Source organism: Tricharina praecox, assembly GCF_024521635.1.
Source record: "Tricharina praecox strain CBS 144465 chromosome Unknown BZA05scaffold_11, whole genome shotgun sequence".
Classification (NCBI taxonomy): Eukaryota; Fungi; Ascomycota; class Pezizomycetes; order Pezizales; family Pyronemataceae; genus Tricharina; species Tricharina praecox.
The window spans coordinates 604,748-629,398 of record NW_026250413.1 but is presented as its reverse complement, the minus strand read 5'-3'; the positions used below and the strand labels follow the sequence as shown (position 1 = coordinate 629,398).

The 24,651-nt window shown below is 55.2% G+C and overlaps 10 protein-coding genes across 10 annotated transcripts; 7 read left to right on the top strand and 3 right to left on the bottom strand.

The window, feature by feature from the left end:
* Positions 1–275: 275 nt before the first annotated feature.
* BZA05DRAFT_444770 (uncharacterized protein) lies at positions 276–697 on the top strand (the record flags this gene model as incomplete). Its single annotated transcript, XM_051486939.1, has 3 exons — positions 276–441; positions 503–612; positions 680–697. 3 exons carry the CDS (start codon positions 276–278, stop codon positions 695–697), a joined length of 294 nt encoding a protein of 97 aa, XP_051339722.1.
* A 1,349-nt stretch (positions 698–2,046) lies between these two features.
* Positions 2,047–2,561, top strand: BZA05DRAFT_39334 (uncharacterized protein). Its single transcript, XM_051483204.1, has 3 exons — positions 2,047–2,220; positions 2,297–2,413; positions 2,466–2,561. The coding sequence occupies exons 1-3, from the start codon at positions 2,083–2,085 to the stop codon at positions 2,520–2,522; spliced, it is 312 nt and encodes a 103-aa protein (XP_051339721.1). The 5' UTR covers positions 2,047–2,082; the 3' UTR covers positions 2,523–2,561.
* Positions 2,562–2,960: 399 nt separating this feature from the next.
* BZA05DRAFT_39268 (uncharacterized protein) lies at positions 2,961–5,224 on the top strand. Its single transcript, XM_051483132.1, has 7 exons — positions 2,961–3,520; positions 3,575–3,784; positions 3,843–3,979; positions 4,042–4,409; positions 4,491–4,607; positions 4,828–4,998; positions 5,165–5,224. The coding sequence occupies exons 1-7, from the start codon at positions 3,039–3,041 to the stop codon at positions 5,171–5,173; spliced, it is 1,494 nt and encodes a 497-aa protein (XP_051339720.1). The 5' UTR covers positions 2,961–3,038; the 3' UTR covers positions 5,174–5,224.
* Positions 5,225–6,339: 1,115 nt separating this feature from the next.
* Positions 6,340–6,990, bottom strand: BZA05DRAFT_397248 (uncharacterized protein). Its single transcript, XM_051483596.1, has one exon. It carries the CDS (start codon positions 6,624–6,626, stop codon positions 6,378–6,380), a length of 249 nt encoding a protein of 82 aa, XP_051339719.1. The 5' UTR covers positions 6,627–6,990; the 3' UTR covers positions 6,340–6,377.
* A 37-nt stretch (positions 6,991–7,027) lies between these two features.
* On the bottom strand, positions 7,028–12,727 carry BZA05DRAFT_430072 (alpha-glucan branching enzyme; the record flags this gene model as incomplete). The annotated part of the gene is made up of 15 exons (XM_051486147.1): positions 7,028–7,394; positions 7,448–8,091; positions 8,149–8,343; positions 8,407–8,628; positions 8,690–8,816; positions 8,874–8,995; positions 10,013–10,181; positions 10,249–10,520; positions 10,573–10,742; positions 10,795–11,057; positions 11,120–11,192; positions 11,273–11,955; positions 12,052–12,164; positions 12,228–12,327; positions 12,416–12,727. 15 exons carry the CDS (start codon positions 12,725–12,727, stop codon positions 7,209–7,211), a joined length of 3,651 nt encoding a protein of 1,216 aa, XP_051339718.1. The 3' UTR covers positions 7,028–7,208.
* Positions 12,728–13,810: 1,083 nt separating this feature from the next.
* BZA05DRAFT_397240 (uncharacterized protein) lies at positions 13,811–14,514 on the top strand. Its single transcript, XM_051483595.1, has one exon. It carries the CDS (start codon positions 13,994–13,996, stop codon positions 14,201–14,203), a length of 210 nt encoding a protein of 69 aa, XP_051339717.1. The 5' UTR covers positions 13,811–13,993; the 3' UTR covers positions 14,204–14,514.
* A 24-nt stretch (positions 14,515–14,538) lies between these two features.
* Positions 14,539–16,194, top strand: BZA05DRAFT_473785 (isopentenyl-diphosphate delta-isomerase). The gene is made up of 4 exons (XM_051488083.1): positions 14,539–15,240; positions 15,344–15,463; positions 15,536–15,754; positions 15,812–16,194. The coding sequence occupies exons 1-4, from the start codon at positions 15,021–15,023 to the stop codon at positions 16,039–16,041; spliced, it is 789 nt and encodes a 262-aa protein (XP_051339716.1). The 5' UTR covers positions 14,539–15,020; the 3' UTR covers positions 16,042–16,194.
* A 69-nt stretch (positions 16,195–16,263) lies between these two features.
* On the top strand, positions 16,264–18,706 carry BZA05DRAFT_397235 (uncharacterized protein). The gene is made up of 4 exons (XM_051483594.1): positions 16,264–16,731; positions 16,840–17,290; positions 17,363–17,703; positions 17,782–18,706. Exons 1-4 carry the CDS (start codon positions 16,554–16,556, stop codon positions 18,654–18,656), a joined length of 1,845 nt encoding a protein of 614 aa, XP_051339715.1. The 5' UTR covers positions 16,264–16,553; the 3' UTR covers positions 18,657–18,706.
* A 60-nt stretch (positions 18,707–18,766) lies between these two features.
* Positions 18,767–21,351, top strand: BZA05DRAFT_397233 (P-loop containing nucleoside triphosphate hydrolase protein). The gene is made up of 6 exons (XM_051483593.1): positions 18,767–19,364; positions 19,443–19,618; positions 19,706–19,819; positions 19,890–19,971; positions 20,022–20,211; positions 20,263–21,351. Exons 1-6 carry the CDS (start codon positions 18,904–18,906, stop codon positions 21,106–21,108), a joined length of 1,869 nt encoding a protein of 622 aa, XP_051339714.1. The 5' UTR covers positions 18,767–18,903; the 3' UTR covers positions 21,109–21,351.
* A 971-nt stretch (positions 21,352–22,322) lies between these two features.
* On the bottom strand, positions 22,323–24,256 carry BZA05DRAFT_397231 (Cys/Met metabolism PLP-dependent enzyme-domain-containing protein). Its single transcript, XM_051483592.1, has 5 exons — positions 24,147–24,256; positions 23,893–24,031; positions 23,414–23,825; positions 22,826–23,357; positions 22,323–22,764 (listed from the first exon to the last, which is right to left on the bottom strand). The coding sequence occupies exons 1-5, from the start codon at positions 24,179–24,181 to the stop codon at positions 22,527–22,529; spliced, it is 1,356 nt and encodes a 451-aa protein (XP_051339713.1). The 5' UTR covers positions 24,182–24,256; the 3' UTR covers positions 22,323–22,526.
* Positions 24,257–24,651: the final 395 nt, after the last annotated feature.

Here is a 24,651-nt window from a genome sequence, read left to right as displayed (position 1 = left end):
GAAATGCGACGGAGCATCCTAGAGTTTCGCCCCGTAGGTTCAGAAGGGAACCTCGACACTTGAATGGCTAGGCTTAAGATCACGTGCTAGGAGCTTGCGCATCACTGTTTCCGCGCCCTGATATCATGGAACACTCCCCACCTCCCTCCCTCCTTCTCGCCACCAACTCCCCACGCAACGACTACAACTCACACCATTGCTATTGCTCGTACTTCACCTCAACCCATTCAGAAACAATCCTCCCAGCGGTATCAACCACCACGAAAATCGAAATCATGAAGCTCATTACTGTCGCCGCCGCCCTGCTCAGCTTTGCTGTCATGGTAGCCGCCGCCAACAAGAAATATATCGTCACCTTTCCCAACAATACTTCCAGTCAGGTGGTCGACGATGCCCTTGCTGAGTTGGTAGCCGGCGGAGCCAAGCTCCTCCATCGCTACTGTGAGTGTTTTCCGAGAGTGCCTTCGCTCTCCCGGCTTAGCTAAGCTAACCTCCCGTGCAGCGCTGATCCAAGGCTTCGCCATCGAGTCGCCCGAGGAGACCATGGAGACCTACAGGGTCAAGGCCCAGAGTTTGTCCGAGAACAAACCCTCGATCGAGGAGGATCAGGTCGTACGTCGCATTACATCTACTCACCTTACGGCTACTAGCGTACGGAAGCTGATAGCATCGCGAACAGGTGACAATTCAGAGCTAGGATGAGGCCAGCAGTATTGTCACGAGCACTGGAACGACGGAGGGTGTAACTTCCAGTGTGGTTGACAGTACTGCTGCTACCCCGCAAACAACGATAACGTCGACTGCTGTGCAAGGAAGCTCCACGGAGACGGCGGATATGTCTTCTCCTTCGGAATCGTCTTCGTTCTCTTCGTTCTCGACTTCTTCCTCTTCTTCGTTTTCTTCTTCTTTTTCGGCTTCTGCTGCTGCGTCGTCAACGTCAGTTCCTTCGCCTGCAGCGACTTCTGCAGGGGCACGCGGCGTAAATACGAATGGCGTATCGCTGCTTTTAGCTGCTTTTCTTCCGATGCTGCTGTTGTTTGTTTTATTGCTGGTGGATGCGGGTATTGTCGATGTTATGTTTTAAGCTTTGCCTATCGTCGGAGGCCGTTCTTCCCTTTTGTTTCAGGTGTTTGGTCTTGGGGTTTGGTGCATGAACCTGATAGATAGCTGCAAAGTGCTTTTTGTCATGGCTCCTGCCTGCTGCTGTAGAGAGATCAAGCGTCTGACCGCAAGTCTGGGGAAATCATCAATTTGTTTCCGTCGGCACGATCATTTAAATGGATGTTGTATGTACGATAGTACTCAAGGGAAGCTGTGAATGCCAACAATCTGGGGATATAACGGTTCATTCCGGTAAACAGAGGGGATCCGACCATCACCAAGTTGCATGCTCCAGCTGAGCGAAACGAGGAACGGCCCACTGCCGCAAGCGCTTAGCGTCCTGTTGCTTGAGACAAGTGGTGGTGGTGGTGCTTGTGGTGGTGGTGGAGCATGGGAGAACAAGAGCCCTGACCACCCTGCACTGGGATTCGGGAACTCGAGAGCGTCCTCCTCCCTTCGCGACAACACACGCCCCCGCGCCTTCCACCAACCCACTTAAGTACCGATCAACCACCATCACCAGACCATCGCGACTGAGCTTCCACGCGTAACCTTCGCCATGGGCTCGGAACGAGCCGTTGCGGCAGCTCTTGTGGATTGGGTACGTTTCCATCCGTTTCGCCCCAGCGTAAATTGAAGTATACATGTGCTCACGAACCTACCCCCCGCTCGGCTCGTGCAGTTCAACTCCTGTCCCATCAGCCCGAAGATCGAAACCCTCACCGACCTCTCCGATGGCAGCACGATCGCCAAAGTCCTACGTCCGTCCACATACCCCTCGACCACCCCTCGTCCGGAGCGCAGGATGTAGAGCTAACTGTGCGCCGGAATCTACAGAGGACATCGACCCGAGCTATTTCAAGATCTCGGGTGACCCCAGTGATACGGGGGCGGCGGTCAAGAACTGGCTATGGAAGTTCCAGATGCGTGGGTTCTCCTGGCCAACGGAGAGATAGTGGGGGTTAAAGAGAGGGGAAGCTGATGTTTATGGGTGCAGTGAGGAAACTACATAAGGACCTGTCGAAGTACTATACGGAGACCCTCGGGCATCGACTACCCTCGCCGGCACCGAATCTCACGGCCATCGCGAAGGACTCGAATGTGGAGGAGACTATCAAGGTACGCACGACTTGATCAAAGGGGAAGGGGGGTGGTGGTCGGGGGTGGAGACAAGAGGTGGGCTAATGGATTATAGCTCGCGAAAATTATTGTCGCCACGGCAGTCCTGAGTGACCGGAAGGAGGATTTTATCGCGATGATCCAGGCTCTGTCGCCGAGCTCGCAGACGGAGATGATGAATATCCTCAACGAGGTATGTCCGAGTTGCGGTTGCGGATGCTATTGGACTAGGCTTATGGGTATAGATGATCTTACTGGATCAAGCGGATGATGGAGACAGCAGCAAGAGCGGCGATGCGTAAAGCCCCCAGATTGTGCTATCCGTGTTTGCATATCTAACGGGTGACCAGGCCAACGGATATTGATCAATTCCGCATGGAGGAGGAGCTAGCACGAATTGTAGGAGATCGAGAAACCGTCGAAAACGAGAACAAAATGCTTCGGCGGAGGTTATCGAGCTTGGAGTCCCAGCTCGTACGTAGTAGTTCAATCCCACCATCAGCTCGACAATGGGGGCTGACTGAAAACTCTGTACAGGAGGAGTCCCAAGCCCGTATCGAGGAACTGTCTCATCGGAGGCCCAGAGATAGCCAGGAGTATGATGATCGGGGTGAACGGCTTCAGTTCCGCGTCAACGAGCTGCAGGATGAGGTCCAGAAGCTCGAGGACAAGATCTTCGATAAAGAGGAGGAGATTTCTACCAAGGATCATAAGATCGCCAAGCAAGAACGAACAGTCTGTACCCGTCCGTCATCGACAACGAGAGTGCCTGCTAAAGCCCGCAGATTGAGGATCTCGAACCGAGGGCGAGGGATGGTATGAAGTACAAAGACGACCTGGACGAGGCGAATCACAAGATCGACCAGCTCACCAAACACCTCAACGTCACGGAGAAGTACCGCAGGAAGCTCGAGAGCATGGGCGACCTGGAGCAACAGATGAAGATCATGGAGGAGCAGCATGCTCGCATGTCGAAGGAGCTCCGTGCTGCCGAGGAGAGCGCAAAACAGGTGTCCGGACTGAAGCGGACCATCGAGCAGTACAAGAAACAGGTCGCGCGGCTGGAGAATGACTGTGCCGAGATGTCGAGGACGAAGAACTCGCTGGAGTCGGAGAAGCAGATATTACTATCCAGATCCGATGGCGCCGAGTACCAGAAGACGAAAGACCAGGAGCGGATACGAAATCTCGAGGAGAAGATCCGGGAGCTGGAGAGTGGACTGGTGTCGGAAGCCGCCGAGGAATATGGTGGTGATCTCGGTTCAGAGTTGGCGTACTCGACAAGGACTAAGGCGGATATGTGCGTGTTGACAAAATCCATCCGGATGATGCTTATTTGCTGACGATACCTCAGGAAGCTCAAGATTGCCAGCCTGGAGGCTGAAATCCGACATCTTAAGGACAGCGGCGGTGTCGGTGCTGACAATGTCGTCTTGCAACACATGCTCGAGGACGCAACAAGAGCACGGGACAAGCTCGAGCACGACTACCTGGAGGCCAATATGGCCAAGCTGGTAGCCGAGTCGCAGCTGGCCATGATCCGTTCTGGTACCGCGAACGAAGGGTATATACGAATACACACCCCCGAAATGGTTCTTCTCGGTTGTTGACTGTATCTATAGCTCGGAGGTCATGCTCAAGCTGCGCCAGAGCTACGTGGACAGCCAATCCCAGTTGTCGGAGATTAAGATCAAGGTATCGGAGTTGGAAGCAGAGTTGGCTACTACCAAACGAGCTCTTGTCACTGCACAGTCGGACTGTATGGCCCCAGGCTGGTCTATCCGTAGTTTATGTTTCATGCTGCTAATCCGAGGTGAATAGTGAGCTTGGTTGGTGCCGACCAGCTCGAAGCGCTGGATAAGCTTAAGGCGGAAGCAAACTCGGATCTCGCAGAGCTGCAAACAGTGCACGCGGAACTTCAGAGCAGGGTCAAGGACCTCGAGTCGGACTTACGGACAAAGGAGTCGCTCCTCGAACGTGTGCTGCTCGAGAAAGATGCACTCTCGACGAAGATGACCGAGCAAAAGGACCTTCTGTTCGAGAAGGAGCAGGCGCTTTCGGATCTCAAGGAGACGATTGCCGCGTTCGAAGGAAGCATCGGCGGCGCCGATGGAGCGTTGGAGAAGCACGTGCGAGAACTCCAGAACAAGCTCGAGGACCGACGGGAGAAGATGACCAAGTCCAAAGCCGTACGTTTCCCCCTTTCCCCACAACAAGCAGGAGATGGGTGATGGCTGACGTGATTCCGTTTTCGTTTCGTTGTTCTCCAGTTCATCAAAAAGCAAAACGCCACAATCAAAGACCTCACAGAGCAACTCGAAGCAGCGCGAGCGGCCGACTCGGACGAAAAACTGCAAGCCATGGAGGAGCGATATCTAGAGCTTAAGGTTCCACGCCCCCCCTCCACCACCTTGTCCTTTTCGACAAACATAAAACAAGACGCACAAACACAAATTATATCCTCTGCCACTGCTGCTGCTACTGCCACATCATCATCCACACCTCAAGCACCCAAACCACCTTCTTCTGCAATATTGAAAGCATCTGCATCCAACCCGTCCAGCGTAATCATTGGGAGTTTATTGACGTTCCTTGCGTACCGTGCAGAGAAAGAAGGAAGAAGAGCTCGAACTCCTGGAACGCGAAAATTTACTTATGGCTACGGCGTACCATGACCAGGCCAGCCGACTACAGCTGAACAGCGTGGTGCTGCTCCGGAGGAGCGACGCACCCACTAGCTGGCTCAATCAGCAGAGGAATGCGTTAGATGGATCGATTGTATGTTGACATTCTTTCACTTTTTATTTTCTTTGTTTTTTTTTTACTTCATTTTTCGGGCGGCATTGTTGTAGGGCTGGAGCGGTAGGTAATAGGAGGAGGAGCTGGAGGGTAATGGAGGTGTTTTTTTGCTGAGCTGACGGATTCTGTGGTTCTTTTCTTGCAGAGGAGGTGATTGATGATTGATTGATTGCACCCGTGTGGTGGCTTTGGAGACGATGCTGGGGGGAAAGAAGGATGATAGATTAGGGATACCGTTTCTTAATGGAAGTTTTGACTACTTTTTGCTACGGGCAGTATGAAGAGTAGGGCGGAGTGGGAATGGAAGCCTGGGGGGTTTTATTACTCTATCGATTATCTCTGGTGTAAGGGTACCAAAGTAGGTAGTCCAATGTCTGAGTTTGAGTGAATGGAGGATTGTGATGTGATGGATTTGTGTGCAGAATACAATGAATATCATTGATTCTACCCCCAAAGACGAGAAGCATGCGTCCATATAGATGTCTTTTCGCGTCCAGCTCTCAATTCATCTTACATCCGCCCCAAAGCAAGTACAACCCATCGTGTACATAAGTGCAACCCCCCCCCCCCCCCACCCACCCACCCACCCATCCGAAAATCAAACCCAAAGCAACCCCCATATTACCCGTATCCCACACCCAAGTCCCATACATATCCTAAAAATCCCCACCAAAATCCCCACCCCCAAAATCCCCACCACCGCCATAATCCCCATCCCCCTCCATGCCGTCCTGATACCCATCCTGATACGAGTCCTGCCTATCATCCGCCAGCGCGCCGCCCAGCATCATCCCGCCGAGCATGCCGGCGCCCAGGCCTAGTCCCGCGCCGCCCGCCATGCCCAGTCCTCCACCGCCGCCGGGGCGCCGTCTTCTGCCGCCCATAATGCCCCCGTTGCCCATCATGGAACCGCCCATCATCATGGGCGGATACCCGTACTGCTGCTGCTGCTGCTGTGGCGGATAGCCACCCCCGCCGCCGTAGTAGTACGCCTGCTCCTGCTGCTGCTGCGGATACTGTTGCGGATACGGCCGTGGCTGCGGCGAGTGGGACTTGAGGAAATTGGATATCTTCGCGCCTAGGCCACCACTACCAGAGGTGCGCGGGACGGCGTGGTCAGAGGTTGCAGGTGAATGTGCCGGGGAGTGCGCGGGTATGTGGCTGCTGGATGGTGGTGAAAGAAGGGATTCGTATTTCTGCTGCGCGGGCTTGGTGTCTGAAGTGGTGTAGCCCTGGCCCTGGCTGGCATGGCGATCGTTGTAGCCCTGGCTTTGCGAGGACTTTGATCTGCCGTCGATGTAGCCCGCCGATGATGGCCGTGCACCATATGGTGGCGGATCGCCTGGAAACATCAGCCATCAGCTACCTGCCACCTGCCACCTGCCACCATCTACTGCTGCTGTGTACATACCATTGCCACCCGCCCCCATCGCAGCAACCGTAGGAATTTCCCACTGGCTCTTCTTGGTATACAGATTGACGTAGTAGTACTGCCGATAATTATCGTCCCACTTGGCGAGCCATCCCTCCGGCAGCGAGGGCGGGGGCGGGCCCGGCGGCGGGGGCGCGGAGAAGGGGTCTGCTGTGTTTGTGTCGCGGAATGACATGTTGTTTTGCGCTTCTATTGTGGTGTGTTTGTGGTGATGTTCGAGGTCGTTTGGATATGGAGAAGGAAACGGGGGTTTTATTAAGTATGAACGAACGCAAATACTTGGTATCCAAAATATTTGGATTGGATGTTGTTTCCTTGGTGGCGAGGTACCTACCTACATAATGTACCGGTATCATGTGGGAACGGTTACGTCAGTATTGGATGTTAGTGGCTGAGGTGGGATAACAAGACTGCACAGCCTTGGAAGAAAGCCGGCAACCGGCCGGGCGTTTTTGATCGATAAGATAGAGGAGGGAGGTCTACACCAACGGGTACATAGCAGCTGGGCTCTGTCTGTCTACCCCACAGGTCAGTCACCAGTATCAACCGTGGGCTGGAATTGAGTTATATGTACCTGCCCTGCCCTGCCCTGCCAAACTATTCACTTCTCTTATGTACTCCATTCAACAAGTCACCCAAGTGTCACAACGTCCGCACCCTATATTCACTGAACATTTTTGGCAAACAGGCTTGAAAAAATTCTAGACGACAACTAAGAGTACATTTTACCGACCCCCCTCTCAATTACACCAGCTGCCTATTTGTCGGCCAACTCGGCAAGAATCTTCTCTCCCTTGGCGCGCGCAGACTCGATGCCTCCAACCATGTAGAAGGCGGACTCGGGCAGGTCATCGTGCTTACCGTCGAGAACCTCCTGGAACGAGCGGAGAGTCTCCTTGAGGGGCACAAGCTGTCCCTTGATACCGGTGAAGACCTCAGCGACCTAGAGAAATTGTTAGCATTGCAGATACGCGAGTAAGGATAGAGATGACATACGGCGAAGGGCTGCGACAGGAAACGCTGGATACGACGGGCACGCTCGACGGTCAACTTGTCCTCGGCGCTCAGCTCGTCCATACCAAGAATGGCAATGATATCCTGGAGCGACTTGTACTCCTGGAGGATCTGCTGGACACGGGTGGCGGTGCGGTAGTGGTCGTCACCGACGACACGGGGGTCCAACATGCGGGACTTGGAGTCGAGAGGGTCGACAGCGGGGTAGATACCCAGCTCGGAGATACCACGAGACAACACAGTGGTAGCGTCCAAATGGGCGAAGGTGGTAGCGGGCGCAGGATCAGTCAAATCGTCAGCAGGCACGTAGACGGCCTGGACGGAGGTGATGGATCCCTTCTTGGTGGTGGTGATACGCTCCTGCATCTGTCCCATGTCCACGGCCAGGGTGGGCTGGTAACCGACGGCAGAGGGAATACGTCCGAGCAACGCAGACACCTCGGATCCGGCCTGGGTGAAACGGAAAATGTTGTCAATGAAGAGCAACACATCCTGTCCCTCCTCGTCACGGAAGTACTCGGCGACGGTCAGACCAGTAAGGGCAACACGGGCACGGGCTCCAGGGGGCTCGTTCATCTGTCCGAAGACCAGAGCGACCTTAGAGTCACCATCGAGCTGAATGACACCTATGACGTAATGAGCATTGTGCCGAGAGAGTCGTCGAAGCGGAAAAAAAAACATACCAGTCTCCTGCATCTCGTGGTACAAGTCGTTACCCTCACGGGTACGCTCACCGACACCAGTGAAGACGGAGTAACCTCCGTGGGCCTTGGCAATGTTGTTAATCAACTCCTGGATAAACACAGTCTTTCCGACACCGGCACCTCCGAAGAGACCGATCTTTCCTCCACGAGCGTAGGGGGCAAGCAAGTCGACGACTGTAGTGAGAAAAGTCAATATAAAAATTCCGGGAGAAACCGTCATCATCGGGTATCAATTACCCTTGATACCGGTAACCAGGACCTCGGCCGAGGTGGACTGGTCAACGAACTCGGGAGCGTCGGTGTGGATGGGAGCCAGCTTGGTTCCCTTGATAGGACCACGCTCGTCAATGGGGTCACCAGTGACGTTCATGATACGACCGAGGGTACCGGGACCGACGGGAATCATGATGGGGTTGCCGGTATCGGTGACCGCGCTGCCACGGGACAGACCCTCGGTACCTAGTAGTCCATCAGTATAATCGTTCTCGTTTCATCCCACAATATAGATGATAAAACGCACCGTCCATGGCAATGCATCGGACAATGTTCTCTCCAAGATGCTGGGAAACCTCCAAGACAAGCTTCTGGCCGTTCTTGTCGGTGGTCAGGGCGTTGAGAATAGCGGGCAGTTGCTCGGTATCGAATTTCTATAATGTGCCGCTGGTCAGATTTTGATGTGTCTTGAGGTGATACGAGCCGCCGACCGGCGTCGTCGAGGCCGGCATCTTCAAATCAGAATTTTCCCCGGAACATACCACGTCAACGACGGCACCGATAACCTGATAGATCTTTCCCGTCTTTGCCGCCTCGGTGGCCATGTAACGTGCTCCGAGGGTAGGGAGGATGGGCTTGGTGGCCTTGAAGGTGGCGGCAGCATTGTTGAGCCTGGTCGGCCTCAGCGAGGCGCCGACTCGCCTTCCCGCAGCAAATCGAGCAATCCCGCTAAAAGGTGGGGAAAAACAAGCAGCATCAGCAATTGACCGTCGACGGGCGATGATATCGACAGGAGCATGGGCGTCGTCGTTACCTCTTGAACATGATGGGTTGGTGGGAGGGGGGGTATAGGATGGAATGAGAGGAGAGGAGTGTTGGGGGGGGGGTAGGAGCGGAGGAACTAGGAGAAAAGAGGGCGATGATTTTGGAGTGGGAACGCTGCCACCCGAAATCGCCGCAACGTACCCACCAACAATAGGATTGTTGCCAGGGTTGTTTGTTGCCGAATTAGCGCGGTACTATGTCACCTTTCATCCGGAACGCTTTTCAACCGCCTCACTCAGCGACGACCTCCAAACGACGTTTCGGTGAGGGGAAAAATTCGCTCGGGTGGAGAATTGCATGGAGAGTGGCTAAATCACTATGGAAGCGATAGGTGGAGCCTGTAGAGCACTCTACTCGCACATGCAAAGTCACTCTCTGTGCCAGCACGCCTCACTCTCCGCTTTTTGTATAGTATTTGCTAAATTCTTACATATCACTTCGATTTGTTATGTGGTCATGAATGTGCCTTCAATGCAATGTTGATATTATGTAACCGCCCAAAATGAGGACGATATTCCGAGAAGTTGCCCCGCAAAAAGAAAAAATTCATGACAATACGACCACCAGCTACCGGTATCCATCCATCCATCCAGCCATTCACCCTATCCAATCCTACACCCGCAACACTGGAGGAACAATATAACGAAACGACAAGCCAGTCTCTATGCCTAAACCCGCTGCTCCTTCTTTTCCAACCTAACCTACTCCTGATCGGGCGCAAAGACGAGGGCCGTCCTGCAGGGAACTAGAGATAAATGTCAGTACTGATACAGAGCCACTGCGTCTTCTCCTTGGGAAAACTTACGGTAGATCTGTGTGAAGTTCGACCGACCGTTCCATGGCATGTCCGTTGTGAAGAAGCGGACGCTCTCGTCAATTCGGCCCCATCCACCGTACTCCTTCCTGTCAGAGTTCAGGACAATCTTGTACTTGCCCGCGCGATCAATGCCAACTCGGTAATCGGTGAAGCTGTTCTGTATTTCGCAAAGTCCAATTAGACAACCCATCCGACACATTTCAGAACGTTGAGTGAGTACTTACGGTAGCGTGGAAGTTGAAGACGAAGAGCAAGCCAGCCCGCTCAAAGACGATAACTTTGTCGCCCTCGTGTTTCAAGCTGATGTATGCCTGCGGGGCGCCGAGCCACTCGTACTGCTCGTCGAGATGCTGCATAGCGGCATCGAACTCGTTCAGCATCTTGTAACGCAGGAGATCGTCGTCGATGAGGTTGAACTGCCGCCTGGCGTAGTGGAAAGAGTTGTTGTTTCCAGCACGAGGGAAGTCGAGCCATTCGGGGTGACCGAACTCGTTTCCTGCAGGGTGTTAATTGCATCACTCGGCTTGGGGGTGAAACGGAAATCTCACCTTCGAAGTTAAGGTATCCCTCTCCACCCAGCGAGTGGGTCAACAGACGGATCATCTTGTGGAGAGACATTCCACGGTCGATGATCGGAGTGCACTCGGTGAGCGTGGACATGTTGGTGTACAGCTCCTTGTCACACAGCCAGAAGAGGATGGTTTTGTCACCCACGAGCCTGGTATCATCAGTGCCTAGTTCGGACGGGGGGCTTTGGAAGATAAACATACGCTTGATCGTGAGACTCGGCGTAAGCGATGGTCTTCTCGCCGTGACGGCGGTTGGTCAGTGTCCAGCAGATGTTGGAAATATCCCAGTCCTCATCCTTCTTCTCCTTCAGAAGCTTGATCCACATGTCGGGGATAGCCATCGCCAGACGGTAATCGAATCCGACACCACCGAGAGCAAGTTTGAGGCAGAGTGCAGGCATGCCAGACACATCCTCCGCAATTGTGATACAGTCGGGGTAGATGTCGTGGAGCATCTCATTGGCCTGTGGGAAAATGATGTGAGTAACGGTGCGTTGCGTCGGTCGTACCAAAGAGATATACATACCAGCATGAGATAGACAATACCCTCATCATCGACATTGGGACCGAAGTACTCGTGGTAACCACCGGAAAATCCTCTATTTGGTCAAAGTTAGCGATACGGATCTCCGAAAGAGATAGATGTCCCGCAGCAAGAGCTGTGGATGCAACCACTTACGTTCCGATACCGTGGTGGGTGTAAAGAATACTGGTGACACCGTCGAAACGGAAACCATCGAAGTTGAACTCCTCGATGTAGAACCGCAGGTTCGACAACAGGAATCGCAAGACCTCGTGATGGCCGTAGTTGAACAGCCTCGAGTCCCACAGCTCGTGGCGGCCCTTTCCACCCTCGTGAAAGTAGAGATGGTCGCTGCCGTCAAACTCGTTCAATCCGTCCAACACGTTCTTGCAGGCGTGCGAGTGGACGATATCGAGCAGGACAGTGATGCCCATTCCGTGTGCGGTGTCGATCAGCACCTTCAGCTCCTCGGGAGTTCCATATCTGCTGGAAGCGGCGAAGAACGAAGTGACCTGGTAACCGAAAGAAGCGTAGTACGCATGCTCCTGGACGGCCATAAGCTGGATGATGTTGTATCCGAGCTTCTTGATCCTGGGCAGGATGTTCGAGGTGAACTCGTTGTATGTGCCGACCTTATACTCGGACGTGCTGATACCGATGTGGGCCTCGTAGACGCGGGCGCTCTTGGGCTTCGGGGGACGGGGGTTCTTAAAGACGTATTTCTTGGGGTTCCAGAAACGTGCGTCGTATACCGGGCTGACGGCCAAATCTTGCGTGACGTACTGGATCCAGGCGGGCAACCGGTCGATGTGTCCCATGTTGGGGGTCTCCATCGTGATCTACATCATTCGCACCGCATGTGAGCACATGTACTCTCTGAACATCGGGGGGAGGGGGAGGAGGGGAAATCCTGTGGAAGAGGACAAGCAGCTAACCTTCACTTTCGATCCATGCTCAATCGCCGTCTTTCCCTTCACTGCGGGGAGAGTGATCTCCCACACACCATAGTCGTTCTTCTTCATGGGGTGGGACGAACGGTCCCAGTTGTCTGTTTGATCGGCATGTCAGCGTCTCCCGAGTTTGAAAAGTATCCGAGAGCGGTGCCGCTTACTGAAATCTCCGAAGAAGTGGGCGGCAACCGCATTCGGCGCCCACTCCCGGTATGTAATGTCATTGTTCGGCGCAACGGTGATACCGAACTTCTCGTAACCCTGTACCGAAATCGATCAGCCAACCGTTTCCTCCCTTCCCATCCCCGAGACGAGACGGCAGAACACGAGTGAGTGATATTGTACGTACCTTGGAGAACTCAGCAAGTCCACCTTCGGTCTCACTCAGAGACTTGATCCACGACTGAGCTTTGGAATAGCGCGTGCGCAGGGCATCCTGGAACGGCTCGAGCCATGGGTCCAGTCTTATGACGCCAGTACCGTCCTTAGGGTAATCATCCTCGACGGACTCGACCTTCGGCGGTGCAGACTTGGGGGGCGCAGACTTGGTGACGGTGGTGTCCGTGGTCGTGCCGACGGTCTTGGCCTTAGCCTGAGCGAAGGCATCCTTGACGGAGGCCGTGACGCCTTTGGCCGTGGCCGCTACTCCTTTGCTCGCCATGGTGAGGATGGAGGTTGGGTGGGGGGTAGGGTTGGGGTTTGGGCGGTGGGGTCTAGGTGTGATAGCTGGAGGTCAGAGCTCCGGGGGGGAGGGGGGTAGGTGGGGGTGTTTTGGTTGGTATGAAGACGAGCAATAGTAGAAGAAGGGAACAGGAGGAGGAGGATGGCGGCGGAGGAGATGGAGTTATATAATTTTATATACGCTACGGCGGAGCTTTCTTGAACCTCTTTCTCGGCTCTAAGCTGCTGTGGGGGGGGGGGGGGATTGGGTGAGGGGCGTTATTTTTTGGTGTGGAGAAGGGAAGAGTTGGCGGTGGATGGAGATGAGGAGAAGGCGTTTTTTTCTCGGGTTTGTTTGCTGGTTGCAAGGTAATTCTGATCATTTACGTCACTGGCTAGCTTGCTGCTCGCAGCTATCGGCGGAGGGTTGGGATGGCTGAGGAGGGAGGTGGAGGGGGATGGCCATGGGCCATGAGCCATGGCGGAGACCGACACGTCCGTACTATAACCTATCAGTCTGTTTTGGCTTGCCCCGCTGCACGAAATATGGAAGAACAACGTTTAAATGCCGCGCTTATGAGGAATAACGGGCGGAGGCAGTACTCTAGATGGTGGATGGCACTGATACCGCACTGGTGCTGATATGTGAGCATCTTAGGGAGCAGCGCTCTCTATCGCACTGTATGGCTGTCCGCAATTATGTACCGCATTCCGCGCGGTGAGGTACTCTAGACACCACTCTAACACTCTAGAGTACCCACTCACTCTACCAGACAGTGGACATCGTCTACAAACCCACAGCACTCTACTGGTAGTGTGGGCTCCAATTGACAGGCGGCATTTCTCCACCTGGCTGGCCGCGATGCGGGACGAGTCGGAGTTTGAGAAGATTCGGAATGGTTCTGTGCAGAAAAGCTGCAGTTGTTTCTGCAGCATCTCATATCAAACAAGCAGTTTTCCGCAGGCTGGGAGGTTGCCCCTCTTCGACGCCAATCAGCGCGTGGATGCGGAGCCTCGTCTGCTCTATCGATAAGCAGCGGTGGGCAGGGAGGAGCTCAGGCCTTAATTGCCGGCAATAACCACAGCTGTGGGGTTGGACGACACGAGCAGGAGAATCAGATGGAAGCAAGGACCCTCCTCTTCTCCTTGGAGGAGATACCATTGATCGACACGAAGCAAGAGATGGCTGCACTCCTGCAAGGGGATTAACTGTTTTTTTCTTTCGCTTTTTTTCTTTCGTTTTGTCGGCGGGAGGTTTTTCTTTTGGATGCACCTTTATTTTGCCTTTTGTTTTTGTTTTTTCCTCTCTTTTTTCTCTTCTTTTTTGAACGGGAGGGGGATGCGGGAGGTGTTGTTTCATCCCTTCCTTCTTCTTCTCCTCGTGGGTGGATGGGCTGACAGGATAGCGATGGAAGGAGAGAAGAACGTGTGGCGATGGGCTGAGATGCTGTTGCTCCCAAACTTGTTCGATCGGTGAGAATAGCGGAGGGCGGATATAGCTCAGTTGCTGTACCTAGCCAGACGAGGAAACCAAGAAACCGCAAGAACGGGGCGAGATGCGGCGGAAGAATTTGAAGTGGCGGTGGGGTGGGTTTGGCAGTGGTGGCGGCGCGTAGACAATTCGTCTAGTTAGTGCTCACCTGGTGGCAGGAGGTGCTGCGGTGAGATATCATGATGATGGCAGTGGAGGCGGTGGAGGTGGTGGGAGTAGGTAGAGTAGTTAGTGGGTGATGATCCTTCGTGCTGCTCAGTGCTGCTTGCTGCTGGTTGACGCTCTCGAGCTCATCCTTGGTTGCCATGGCACATGCCAGTCGACTCCCCCACCCCCTTCCGCGAAGTTTTAACTTTTAAAGTTGTGTCTACTTGTGTAAAACGTTAAACGGCCGAGCACCCCTCGCTGCTGATGGTGACTGGTCCCTTGCCTTCCCGTCCCGGAGACGGCCAAACTTGAAGCAACGAAGCATCAAACCAACGAATTCGCACGCCGGAACGAGGAATGGATGCCAACATGCAGAAATCGGTGACCTAGCCATTGAAGTCCGTTACAGGCTTCACGGCAATCATTCATGAGTAGTGCACTTGAAAGACGGGGTGGTGAAGGTATTTAACTGAGTACTGCGGTGCGAGACCTCTCTCCTCTTCGCCTAAACTCAATTCTCCACCCCCACCCCACTGCCCCTGTTCGCACACGCGAACTCTCAACTCGCCGCCGCTCATCACCATCTCGACCGAACACTATCGGCCACCCTCCAAACCACCCCCATCTCTATCCACCTTATTACGAGTTCAACACGATGGCAGCCACTACTACCATCACCTCCGCTCAGGTGGAACCCATCACCTCCGAGAACATCATCCGGCTCTTTCCCGAAATCGACACCGCCCTCGCCACCACCTCGCGCGAGAGCTCTGAGCTCGATGGCTACAACGAGGAGCAGGTTCGTCTGATGGACGAGGTCTGCATCGTCCTCGACAATGACGACAAGCCTATCGGCAGTGCCTCCAAGAAGATCTGTATGGGCCCCACCAGCAAGGCAACTGCAGTCGTTCCTGCAGTCAAACTACCCACCCCCTTCCCCAATGCCACGCTGACAGCATCGGTTCCCCCCACGTCTAGGCCATCTGATGAAGAACATTGACCGTGGTCTCCTGCACCGCGCCTTCTCCGTTTTCCTGTTCGATTCCGAGAAGCGTCTCCTCCTCCAGCAGCGTGCCGATGAGAAGATCACCTTCCCTTGTATGCACTCACTTACATCCCCGAAGTTGTGGCAACGGTCCATGTGCTGACTCACATCCTCCCCTCGTGTAGCCATGTGGACCAACACCTGCTGCTCGCACCCCTTAGGAATTCCCGGAGAGACCGGTGCCGAGCTCGAGGCTGCCATCATGGGTGTCAAGCGGGCTGCCCAGCGCAAGCTCAACCAGGAGCTCGGTATTCCGACTACCCAGGTCCCTCCGGAGATCTTCCACTTCCTGACCAGGATCCACTACAAGGCACCTAGCGATGGTATGTGGGGTGAACACGAGAGTGAGTGCAAGCTTCAATCACACTTCCCGCAGACAATAGGTACTGACTTGCTTGCAGTTGACTACATCCTGTTCGCTCAGAAAAATGTTGACCTCGACATCAACCCCAACGAGGTCAAGGCGTACAAGTACGTCACGGCGGAGGAGCTCAAGGCCATGTTCAAGAATGAGGGCCTCACGTTCACGCCATGGTTCAAGCTCATCTGCGAGACCATGCTCTTCGAGTGGTGGGCCAACTTCGACAACCTCGAGGCGTACAAGAACGAGCAGGATATTCGCCGCATGTAGATATTGTCTGGTTTGTCTGTCGTGATTGTGGTCTTGGCGGGCGGGCGCGAATGATGATACCATTGGTGTTTCCGACTTTGTTTGAATTGCTTGAAAAATAAAATTTGGGTTTTCATGTTTGTTCCCCACAGTTCGTACATAACGCACCCTGTCGTTCTTCTCTTGCGCGAGAGACCCTGCGTCAGTAGCAGCCAAGCCAGTCACGAACGATGGTCTGCGAGACGGTATGCAACCCCACTACTACCGTACCCAGTAACTCTAACTCTGTATATTCGGATATTGAACGGTGAGCTGTAGAGAATCAAAACGCAACACGGAGACGCTGCAGTCTCCAGAGTCCAGCATCCACCGAATGCCCAAGCCCAGCCATAAGCGTCCACGATTATCACGGAGTAATACCTGTCTCCGTGCAGTATGTTGCGAAACCGTCCACTTTCCCAGCTTCGAGTCGAGTCAAGCACGTCCAAGTTTCGTTTCGCTGCTGCAGCCAGCCACGCTAGGAATGTTTTCCTATGCATACCATGGTGGGGCAACCTCCTCCAGCAGCCAGCACCAGTGACCTCAACCGCTGCCACAGAACAATGGCCACCGCACGCCAATTCTCCACAAACGAAGCCTGGAATGACTACTGCAACTGGCTGATCGCCAACGGCGCTTTCATCCACGAAGCGCTCGTGTTTCCACCCTACAGTAAGCAAGCAAGAGTTTTTTCTGGCGGGGCTGGCTGGCCGCTGGGGATTCCCTCTCTCCGCCACCCCTTCCCCCGCGCGGACTTCTACTAAACTGGGCTCCGCACAGATTCGGAGCCAGACTCAGGTGCACGCTGCATCACGACCTGGGCGGTCCCCGCCGGCACCCGATTCGTCTCGGTCCCGCACGCGCTGATCCTCGACGTTAGCAAAGCCTCTGCGGCGTTCCCCTCGGTCACGGTCTGCAACGACATCTCGAGTAAATCTTTCGATGGGCGCACCTCGACCCCGACCTTGACACCGCGCGCGGCGCTGTGTTTCTTCATCTGCCAGCAGAAGCTGCTGGGGGAGCGCTCGTTCTGGGCGCCGTATCTAAGAATTCTGCCGCGGGAGTTTGATACGCCGCTGTACAAGTTTGACGACGACGATATGCGGTTCCTCGACGGGTGCAATATGGACGCCAACGTCGTGGAGGGCAAGAGGGCCGCGTGGAAAGCGGAGTGGGAACAAGGTGTCGAAATTCTCACTGCCGCCGGGGAGGATGTTGAGGGGTGCTGCTGGTGAGGATATTACCTATATATCTACCACCCTTGCTCCGGCGCCGATATTGATGGGGGGCGCGGATTCTACAGGGAGCTCTTTCGCTGGGCGGCTACGCTGCTCACTTCCCGCTGCTTTCCGGAGGTCCTCATGTACGAGAATGTCGTGCAGGCTCCGCAGCTGCAGAGAAATCTGAACGAGCCGCAGTTCGAGATGGAGGGGGACCAGAATGCGCCGGACTCGGGCATGCGCGCCACGGGTGATAGGTACATGAACCCGGCCTTGGTCCCGCTCCTGGACAGCCTCAACCACCGGCCGCGAGAGCGGATAACGTGGCGCGTGGGGAAGGACGAGCTGGGCTTCGAGACGGTGGATGGGCTGCAGCTCGGCGTCGAGGTCTACAACAACTACGGCGCAAAATCGAACGAAGAGCGTAGGTCACATGAATCCGTCTGTCTGTTGTTGTCACGCATATCCCACGGGTAGGAAACTGAGGTGGAAATGTATGTAGTACTGGCGGGCTACGGATTCGCCCTCGCCGATAACCCGTCCGACAGCCTGATCCTGGCGTTTCCTCCGCGACTCTCGGGGCCGCAGATGCGCATCCGTGAGCGCCAGCCACAGCCGTCGATCAGGAATATATACCACCTGACCCTGGGCGGCGGATACCCCAGAGAGCTGACGACGCTGTTCCACATCCTGACGGCGTCGCCGAGTGACAGGCCACTGCTCGAGGCGGATCCCGCCGCGGACTCCATCTCGCTCCGCAACTCGATGGCCACAGAATTCCAGCTGTTGATGGCGCTGAAACACAAGCTGCGCAAATTCACGGTCGAGCCAGGCGAGCCGAGGAATGATAGGCAGCGCGCGGCAAATATTTATAGAGACGGGCAGATGGCGATTCTTCGGGCGGCGGTGAAGCGCTCCGAAGATGAGATCGCGAGGTTGCTGGCCAAGCATGACGGAAAGGAGATCTTCACTATCGAGACGGCGATGAGGGATGCGCTGTTTGCGGCGGCTACGGACGCCGCCTTCGAGGCGGGCACGGTCTCGGAGCTGTTCGAGTCCGAGCAGGAGGACGTTGTGCTGGCGTTCTTCCTCTGCTGGAAGTTCCTGACGGGCGACGACAAGTGGAAGCGCTGGTTCGAGTACATCGCACAGTTCCATCCGTTCCCCGAAGAGACGGGCGAGGATATACACGACCTTTTCGACAGATTGCACCCCGATGCTGCCGAGCGTGCGCCGCAGGTTTTCGGCGGTGATCGCTGGACTCCCGAGCTGCTGGGTTGGGCGTGGGAGCTGTATACGGAAGAGGGCGCCAATGTCGCCCTGTGGGATACCAACGGCCGCAGCTTATATGCCATTTCTATTGAAGTTCCCGAGTAACTTAGCGGTACATAGTAGGTACTGTAGAGCAATGAAAGCATTTGTACCGTACTCTACTGTGCAGTTGCCATCTCGGAATTCCGCTTATGAATCCCACCCCACCCCACGGTCCCCACCACTCAACGCGCCGTGCCGCCGTGCCGCACTATCCCGTTTCGTACAGTGATCGCCCCAATGCGGGGCCGGGCCGAGACCGAGACGAAACGACTCGACTCGGCGGCGTGCTATGCTACTGACATGACCAGGGATGTCCGTCATCGCATTGCATTGCGGTAAGCTTCTCCTCCGCAAGCATAGGTACCGTACAGCTCCGCGATATCGCACCTCCACCAGCACCTCCACCTCAACCAGCACCTCCACCAGCACCAGCACCTTCACCTGCACCTGCACCTGCACCTCCATCTCCACCTCCAGGACCTCCACGACCACCTCCACGACCACCTCAACCACCAGAAGCAGCAACCGACGCGCGTGCACAGACAGTACAATGTTACGCAAGCTCCCGCTACCTCAACCGAGGATACCCCATCTCGCCACCCTCCCGCGTCGCTGCCGCACCTGCCGCACCTACACCACCTACCGCAGCTCCGACTTCACCTTCGCCGATGGCGGCGGCGGGTTCACGGGTGTTATTGAGACGAAGGAGTCTATTGTCGGACCACTCGCTGGACCTCTTGTTGGCGCTGGCGGGCTGAAGATCACGCCGCGGTACGCCCCCTCCTGCTCCTCCACCTGCTCCTCCGTTCCCTTGACTGCGAGCTGATCGGCGAGGGTGGGGGGGGAAAGAATCCTCAAGCAGCACCTAGACAAGTACGTGATCTCGCAGGACCGGGCGAAGCGGGTGCTTGCGACAGCGATCTTTCAGCACTACCAGCGGGTGCAGATCGCGAGGAATCGCGAGGGAGAGCGCCAGGATAACATACTCAGGGAGACGCAGAAGTTTGCGCAGAGGGTTTTTGATGGTGAGTACCTACTCGGGGGAAGGGGAAGGGGAAAACCTGCGGGGAAAGGGGATGGGGATGGCGCTGATGGGGTGTGTGTGGACACAGAGGAACTTCAGGGTCGTCCACCGGTGCAGACAACGATTGCACCCCCACCGGCGAAACAGAGCGATGATACGGAGCTGGGCGCGGATCAGCCGCTGGTTGTCGAGAAGAGTAATGGTGGGTGCTAGTCTTGGGGGTTGGAGGGGGGGAGACAGACCGGGGGCTAATGTGTGTGTGTTCGGGGTAGTGCTGTGTCTGGGTCCTACCGGTGTGGGGAAGACGCTCATGGTTAGGACACTGGCAAAGATCCTAGATGTACCGTTTTCTATGTGAGTGTATTCTGACAGCGCGTGAGGTATTGTTGCTTATCGGGTGTCAGGTCCGACTGCACGCCGTTCACCATGGCGGGGTATGTCGGCGAGGATGTCGACCAAGCGGTGCATCGGCTGCTGGTGGCGGCGAACCACGATGTTCAGAGGGCAGAGATTGGCATAATTTGTCTCGACGAGTTCGACAAAATCGCCAAGCCCAAGAGCATGTCTGGAGGAAGTAAGGACATCTCCGGCGAGGTAGGTTGACGCCCTCCGCCGGATTAGACTTGGGTTCTAAACACATCGCAGGGGGTCCAACAAGCTCTCCTCAAGATCATTGAGGGTACGACCCTTCAGATAAACACCAAGTCTGACCGTCGTCCACCAACCGGTCTTCCCGGCAGTGGCATCCCCGGTCCCTTCAACCAGCCAACCGGCATGGGCGGCGGCGGTGGTCTCGGCGGAGCGAAGGGCGAAGTAGTCAACGTGGACACCTCCGGCATCCTCTTCATCTTCACGGGGGCCTTCATCGGCCTAGACAAAATCATCTCCGACCGCGTAGCCAAGGGCTCGATGGGCTTCAACGCGCACGTCCGGCACACCTCCCCCAACCAATCCAGCCTGCTCACTCAGACCGAGCCGGGTGACCTCATCACATTCGGCCTGATCCCAGAGATCGTTGGACGCATCCCGATCACCACCGCCGTCGAAGCGCTCAGCTCGGAGGCGCTCGTGCGGGTGCTCACAGAGCCGCGCAACGCGCTGCTGCGGCAGTACGGGGAGCTCTTCCGGCTGACCGGCATCGAGCTGCGGTTTACCTCGCCCGCCCTCCAGGAGATCGCCAAGGCCGCCCTCGCCATGGGAACGGGCGCCCGCGGCCTCCGTACGGTTGTCGAGCGACTCCTCGCGGACGCTATGTTTGAAACCCCAGGAACGAGCGTTAAGCACGTCCTTGTCAATAAGGAGGTCGCACAAAAAAAGATCCCCCCATTGTACTTTTCGAGAGGCCAGAGGCATCTGGTCGATGAGCTCGTGGCTAGCGAGGAGGAGATGTGGGTTGCTAAAGGGAATAAGAGCGTCCTGGGCGTGCTAAACGGTGATGAGACGGCCCAGCAGGAGACGGCGACTACTGCCGCGGCGGAGGCAGGTGCGTAGTTCTCAGATGGCTTTTTGTGAATGTTGTGTGTGTGTGTCTGTGTGTGTTGATTCTGGGTTTTGAGTACCTACTTACCTAGTACCAAGTACATCTTGTGGGTTGGATTGGCGTTTTGGAGTGTTTCTTCTTCTTCTTCTTTTGCGAGCAAGCGACTGCTTGTGTTTCGTTCTTTCACCATTGTGGATGTAGCTGTAAGTGTAGTCGATGGAGTACAGTACATGTGTGGATTGTGGATGTGTGGATTGTGGATGTGTGGATTGTGGATGTGTGTATTGTGGATGTGTGGATTGTGTATTGTGGATGTGTGGATTGTGGATGTGTGGATTATGGATGTGTGGAGTGTGTATTGTGGATGTGTGAAGTGTGGAGTGTGGGTATATACGTCGGAAGCGGAAGAATAGAGTATACGGTAGTTGGAGGACGCGGCTGCGAATCCAACTCAATGCTCTTCTCTTTGTTCTTTTTTTTGTTTTGTAATGGGTACAGCATATGGTATACGATCTAGGTACATACATAATTAGACCATTCAAACCATGCCTGAGTTCCGAGTCCTAGCTCACGGCCTATTCCCATGGCCTATACATCCACAGCGTCCACAGTGTGCTCAACCAGCTAAACCAGTAAGGGAGTGACGGCTTGTGATGCTTGTGAATAGTACCCAGTAGCCGCCAGAGAGCACGCGATGTCACTCGTACGCTCGAAACGCTGCCATGACGGACTGGACTGGGTGGATTGACTACGGTATAGCCAACCATGTAACCGCCATGTAACCCCCATGATCCAATACCGCATCTATAGTCGAATGCAAAGATGATAAACCACCAAAAAAAATACCTAGCATACGTCCGGTCCGGCCTGGTGTTCCAGGTACGGCTGTGGAGAGGTACTACTCGTTCCTCCCCCGCGGACACTGATACACCATACACGGCCGCAGAGCTGGAGTTGGTGGTGGTGGTAATGTCGTCTCTGGGTCGGACAGGACAGGACAGGACAGGACAGGACGGACGGTTGATTATGTTGTGTTCTGTACTGCGGTGTTTACTGGTCCTGTTGTGTTGCTAGGTATTGTGAGGTGACAGTGGGCAATAAATATCTGCTAGCCTACGAATTTTTTTTCCTGCCCCCTGCCTCCTGTTTGACGGGTGGATGGGTCTAGATATTGCAGTTGCTACCGATACGGTACAGCACCACTGCACCACAGCACTACTCAGCACGAGTAGATATCACGAATCACCACAGCGAACCACCCTGCTCAGCAACGTCCTCACACAACTCCAACTCCAATGATATTTTCCGCATCCCATCCCATCCCATCCCATCCCAAGCTAGCAAAGAAGAAGAAAAAATGAAATAACCCCAGCCCAGCCCATAAAAGTAAAAAAAACACCAATCTCACGAGTACCTATCCATATGTAATTTACACATCCAACTTCGCCACACCAGCAGCAATATCGCCAGTAACGTCCTTTGCACCCTCGTCAGCCGGGGCGTTGACAGTGATGGTCGCCAGCGCGTCGACAAAGTCCTCAATGATGTCGTCGATGTGCTCGATTCCGACCGACACACGGATCAGGTCCTTGGTGACGCCCGAGGCGAGCTGCTCCTCGTCGCTCAGCTGCTCGTGCGTGGTCGACGCGGGGTGGATGACGAGTGTCCTGTTGCGGTTGTTGTCTGTCAGTGATATGTGGGAAGGGGGAGAGGGGGGGTGAGGCTCACTTGGCGTCTCCGACGTTGGCCAGGTTGGATGCGAGCTTCAGGTTGTCGACGACGGTGACGCCGGCCTTCTCGCCGCCGCGAACACCGAACGAGAGGACACCGCCAAAGCCGCGCTTGAGGTACTTCTTCGCCATGGTGTGGGAGGGATGACTCTCGAGGCCGGGGTATGAGACCCACGCGACCTTCTCGTGCTTCTCGAGCCAGCGGGCGAGGGTGAGGCAGTTGCTGACGTGGCGCTCGACGCGGAGGGAGAGGGTTTCGAGGCCTTGGATCAGCTGGAAGGCGCCGAAAGGATTGAGGCAGGCACCGAGGTCGCGCAGGATCTCGACGCGCACCCGGATCGCGAACGTGATCGACCCGAACGTCTCGAAGAACTTGAGGCCGTGATAGCCCTCCGACGGCTCGTTGAACTGTGGGAACCGCGCGGCGTGCTTGCCCCAATCGAACTTGCCCGAGTCCACGATCACTCCGGCGATGGTGGTGCCGTGGCCACCGATCCACTTCGTGGCGGAGTTGACGACGATGTGCGCACCTGCGTGGGTTCATTAGGATTGCAGGGTGCTGGGGGAGTGGGATGGATGGGCATACCGTGCTCAATGGGCCGCACTAGGAAGCCTCCAGCACCGAAGGTGTTGTCGACAACCAGCGGCACACCCTTCTCCTCGCAGACCTTTGCGATGGCCTCGAAGTCTGGGACGTTGTACCGGGGGTTTCCGATGCTCTCGATGTAGACGGCCTTGGTCCTGTCGTCGATGGCGGCGGCGATGTCCTCGGGCTTGTCGCCGTTCACGAACTTGGTGTTGATGCCGAATCGCGGGAACATGACTTTGAACTGGTTGTAGGTTCCGCCGTAGAGGTACGAGGTCGAGACGATGTTGTCGCCGGCGTGGGCCAGGGCGGCAATGGCCATGAACTGTGCGCTCTGGCCAGACGAGCAGGCCACGGCGGCGATACCTCCCTCCAACGCGGCAATGCGCTTCTCAAAGACATCGACCGTAGGCTAGATACACGGAATTGCACCATCAGAACTTGGGCATTCTATCCATCCCATGTGCGGGGACACATACGTTCATGATACGGCTGTAGATGTTACCGAACTCCTTGAGTCCGAAGAGACGAGCGCCATGGGCCGAGTCGTCAAAGACGAACGACGTGGTGGCGTAGATGGGGACAGCTCGGGACTTGGTGTAAGGGTCCACCTCCTGGCTGTTTTAGACATTCCGTTGTTAGCCAGACTTTCCTTCATGACGACGTCCCGCCACAGTTCCGCCTCTTATGGCGGGGTGGTGGGGCAGGATGTTGCAGGGAAAATCAAACCTACCCAGCGTGCAAGCAGAGAGTCTCGAAGCGCGACATTTCGGGATATACTGGACAAGAACTGAGGGATTGAGGGATTGGATTGAGGGATTGGATTGAGGGATTGGATTGAGGGATTGAGGGATTGGGCGGAAAGGATCTTAGTTGGGGATCGTATCACAGGAAGAGAAGCGGAGGAGAGGAGGAGGTAGAAGAAGTGAAATAAAATGTCCAGGGCCCTCCCTCCCTCTCGACCATCGGAGATGCCCAACTCGTCCCACGCACGCACGCCCTTGACATAACTGAGCACGCAATTCGAAGCCAGAGATAGCACATCTTTCCCCGCAGTTTTTTTTACCGCCTTCTCGTTAGCACCTGCGTTCCGGCGCTCTCGTAATGATCTTTGTTTTGCTTTTTACATGCTAGCTGATTGTTTCGGTGATGTCTTATGTACGAGTTTTTCTTTCTCTCCCTCTCCCCGTAAACCCCCCACGGCGACGTGCAGCAGTTCCTGATACTGCCAGGAATGG

What these genes read in the sequence shown, in the direction of transcription:
- BZA05DRAFT_397231 (XM_051483592.1), bottom strand. Translation starts at nt 24,181, where the DNA reads ATGTCGCGCTTCGAGACTCTCTGCTTGCACGCTGG. An exon ending in TCTACAGCCGTATCATGAAC is followed by an intron (nt 23,826 to 23,892) that starts GTATGTGTCCCC and finishes CCGTGTATCTAG; the next exon opens with CCTACGGTCGATGTCTTTGA. An exon ending in AGTGCGGCCCATTGAGCACG is followed by an intron (nt 23,358 to 23,413) that starts GTATGCCCATCC and finishes GAACCCACGCAG; the next exon opens with GTGCGCACATCGTCGTCAAC.
- BZA05DRAFT_397248 (XM_051483596.1), bottom strand. Translation starts at nt 6,626, where the DNA reads ATGTCATTCCGCGACACAAACACAGCAGACCCCTTCTCCGCGCCCCCG.
- BZA05DRAFT_397235 (XM_051483594.1), top strand. Translation starts at nt 16,554, where the DNA reads ATGCATACCATGGTGGGGCAACCTCCTCCAGCAGCCAGCACCAGTGAC. An exon ending in GCTCGTGTTTCCACCCTACA is followed by an intron (nt 16,732 to 16,839) that starts GTAAGCAAGCAA and finishes GGCTCCGCACAG; the next exon opens with ATTCGGAGCCAGACTCAGGT. An exon ending in CGCAAAATCGAACGAAGAGC is followed by an intron (nt 17,704 to 17,781) that starts GTAGGTCACATG and finishes AAATGTATGTAG; the next exon opens with TACTGGCGGGCTACGGATTC.
- BZA05DRAFT_397233 (XM_051483593.1), top strand. Translation starts at nt 18,904, where the DNA reads ATGTCCGTCATCGCATTGCATTGCGGTAAGCTTCTCCTCCGCAAGCAT. An exon ending in GGTTGTCGAGAAGAGTAATG is followed by an intron (nt 19,820 to 19,889) that starts GTGGGTGCTAGT and finishes TGTTCGGGGTAG; the next exon opens with TGCTGTGTCTGGGTCCTACC. An exon ending in GTAAGGACATCTCCGGCGAG is followed by an intron (nt 20,212 to 20,262) that starts GTAGGTTGACGC and finishes AACACATCGCAG; the next exon opens with GGGGTCCAACAAGCTCTCCT.
- BZA05DRAFT_473785 (XM_051488083.1), top strand. Translation starts at nt 15,021, where the DNA reads ATGGCAGCCACTACTACCATCACCTCCGCTCAGGTGGAACCCATCACC. An exon ending in TGAGAAGATCACCTTCCCTT is followed by an intron (nt 15,464 to 15,535) that starts GTATGCACTCAC and finishes CCCCTCGTGTAG; the next exon opens with CCATGTGGACCAACACCTGC. An exon ending in TATGTGGGGTGAACACGAGA is followed by an intron (nt 15,755 to 15,811) that starts GTGAGTGCAAGC and finishes ACTTGCTTGCAG; the next exon opens with TTGACTACATCCTGTTCGCT.
- BZA05DRAFT_397240 (XM_051483595.1), top strand. Translation starts at nt 13,994, where the DNA reads ATGCACCTTTATTTTGCCTTTTGTTTTTGTTTTTTCCTCTCTTTTTTC.
- BZA05DRAFT_39268 (XM_051483132.1), top strand. Translation starts at nt 3,039, where the DNA reads ATGAAGTACAAAGACGACCTGGACGAGGCGAATCACAAGATCGACCAG. An exon ending in TGTCACTGCACAGTCGGACT is followed by an intron (nt 3,980 to 4,041) that starts GTATGGCCCCAG and finishes CGAGGTGAATAG; the next exon opens with TGAGCTTGGTTGGTGCCGAC. An exon ending in AGATGACCAAGTCCAAAGCC is followed by an intron (nt 4,410 to 4,490) that starts GTACGTTTCCCC and finishes GTTGTTCTCCAG; the next exon opens with TTCATCAAAAAGCAAAACGC.
- BZA05DRAFT_39334 (XM_051483204.1), top strand. Translation starts at nt 2,083, where the DNA reads ATGTTTATGGGTGCAGTGAGGAAACTACATAAGGACCTGTCGAAGTAC. An exon ending in ATGTGGAGGAGACTATCAAG is followed by an intron (nt 2,221 to 2,296) that starts GTACGCACGACT and finishes AATGGATTATAG; the next exon opens with CTCGCGAAAATTATTGTCGC. An exon ending in TGATGAATATCCTCAACGAG is followed by an intron (nt 2,414 to 2,465) that starts GTATGTCCGAGT and finishes TTATGGGTATAG; the next exon opens with ATGATCTTACTGGATCAAGC.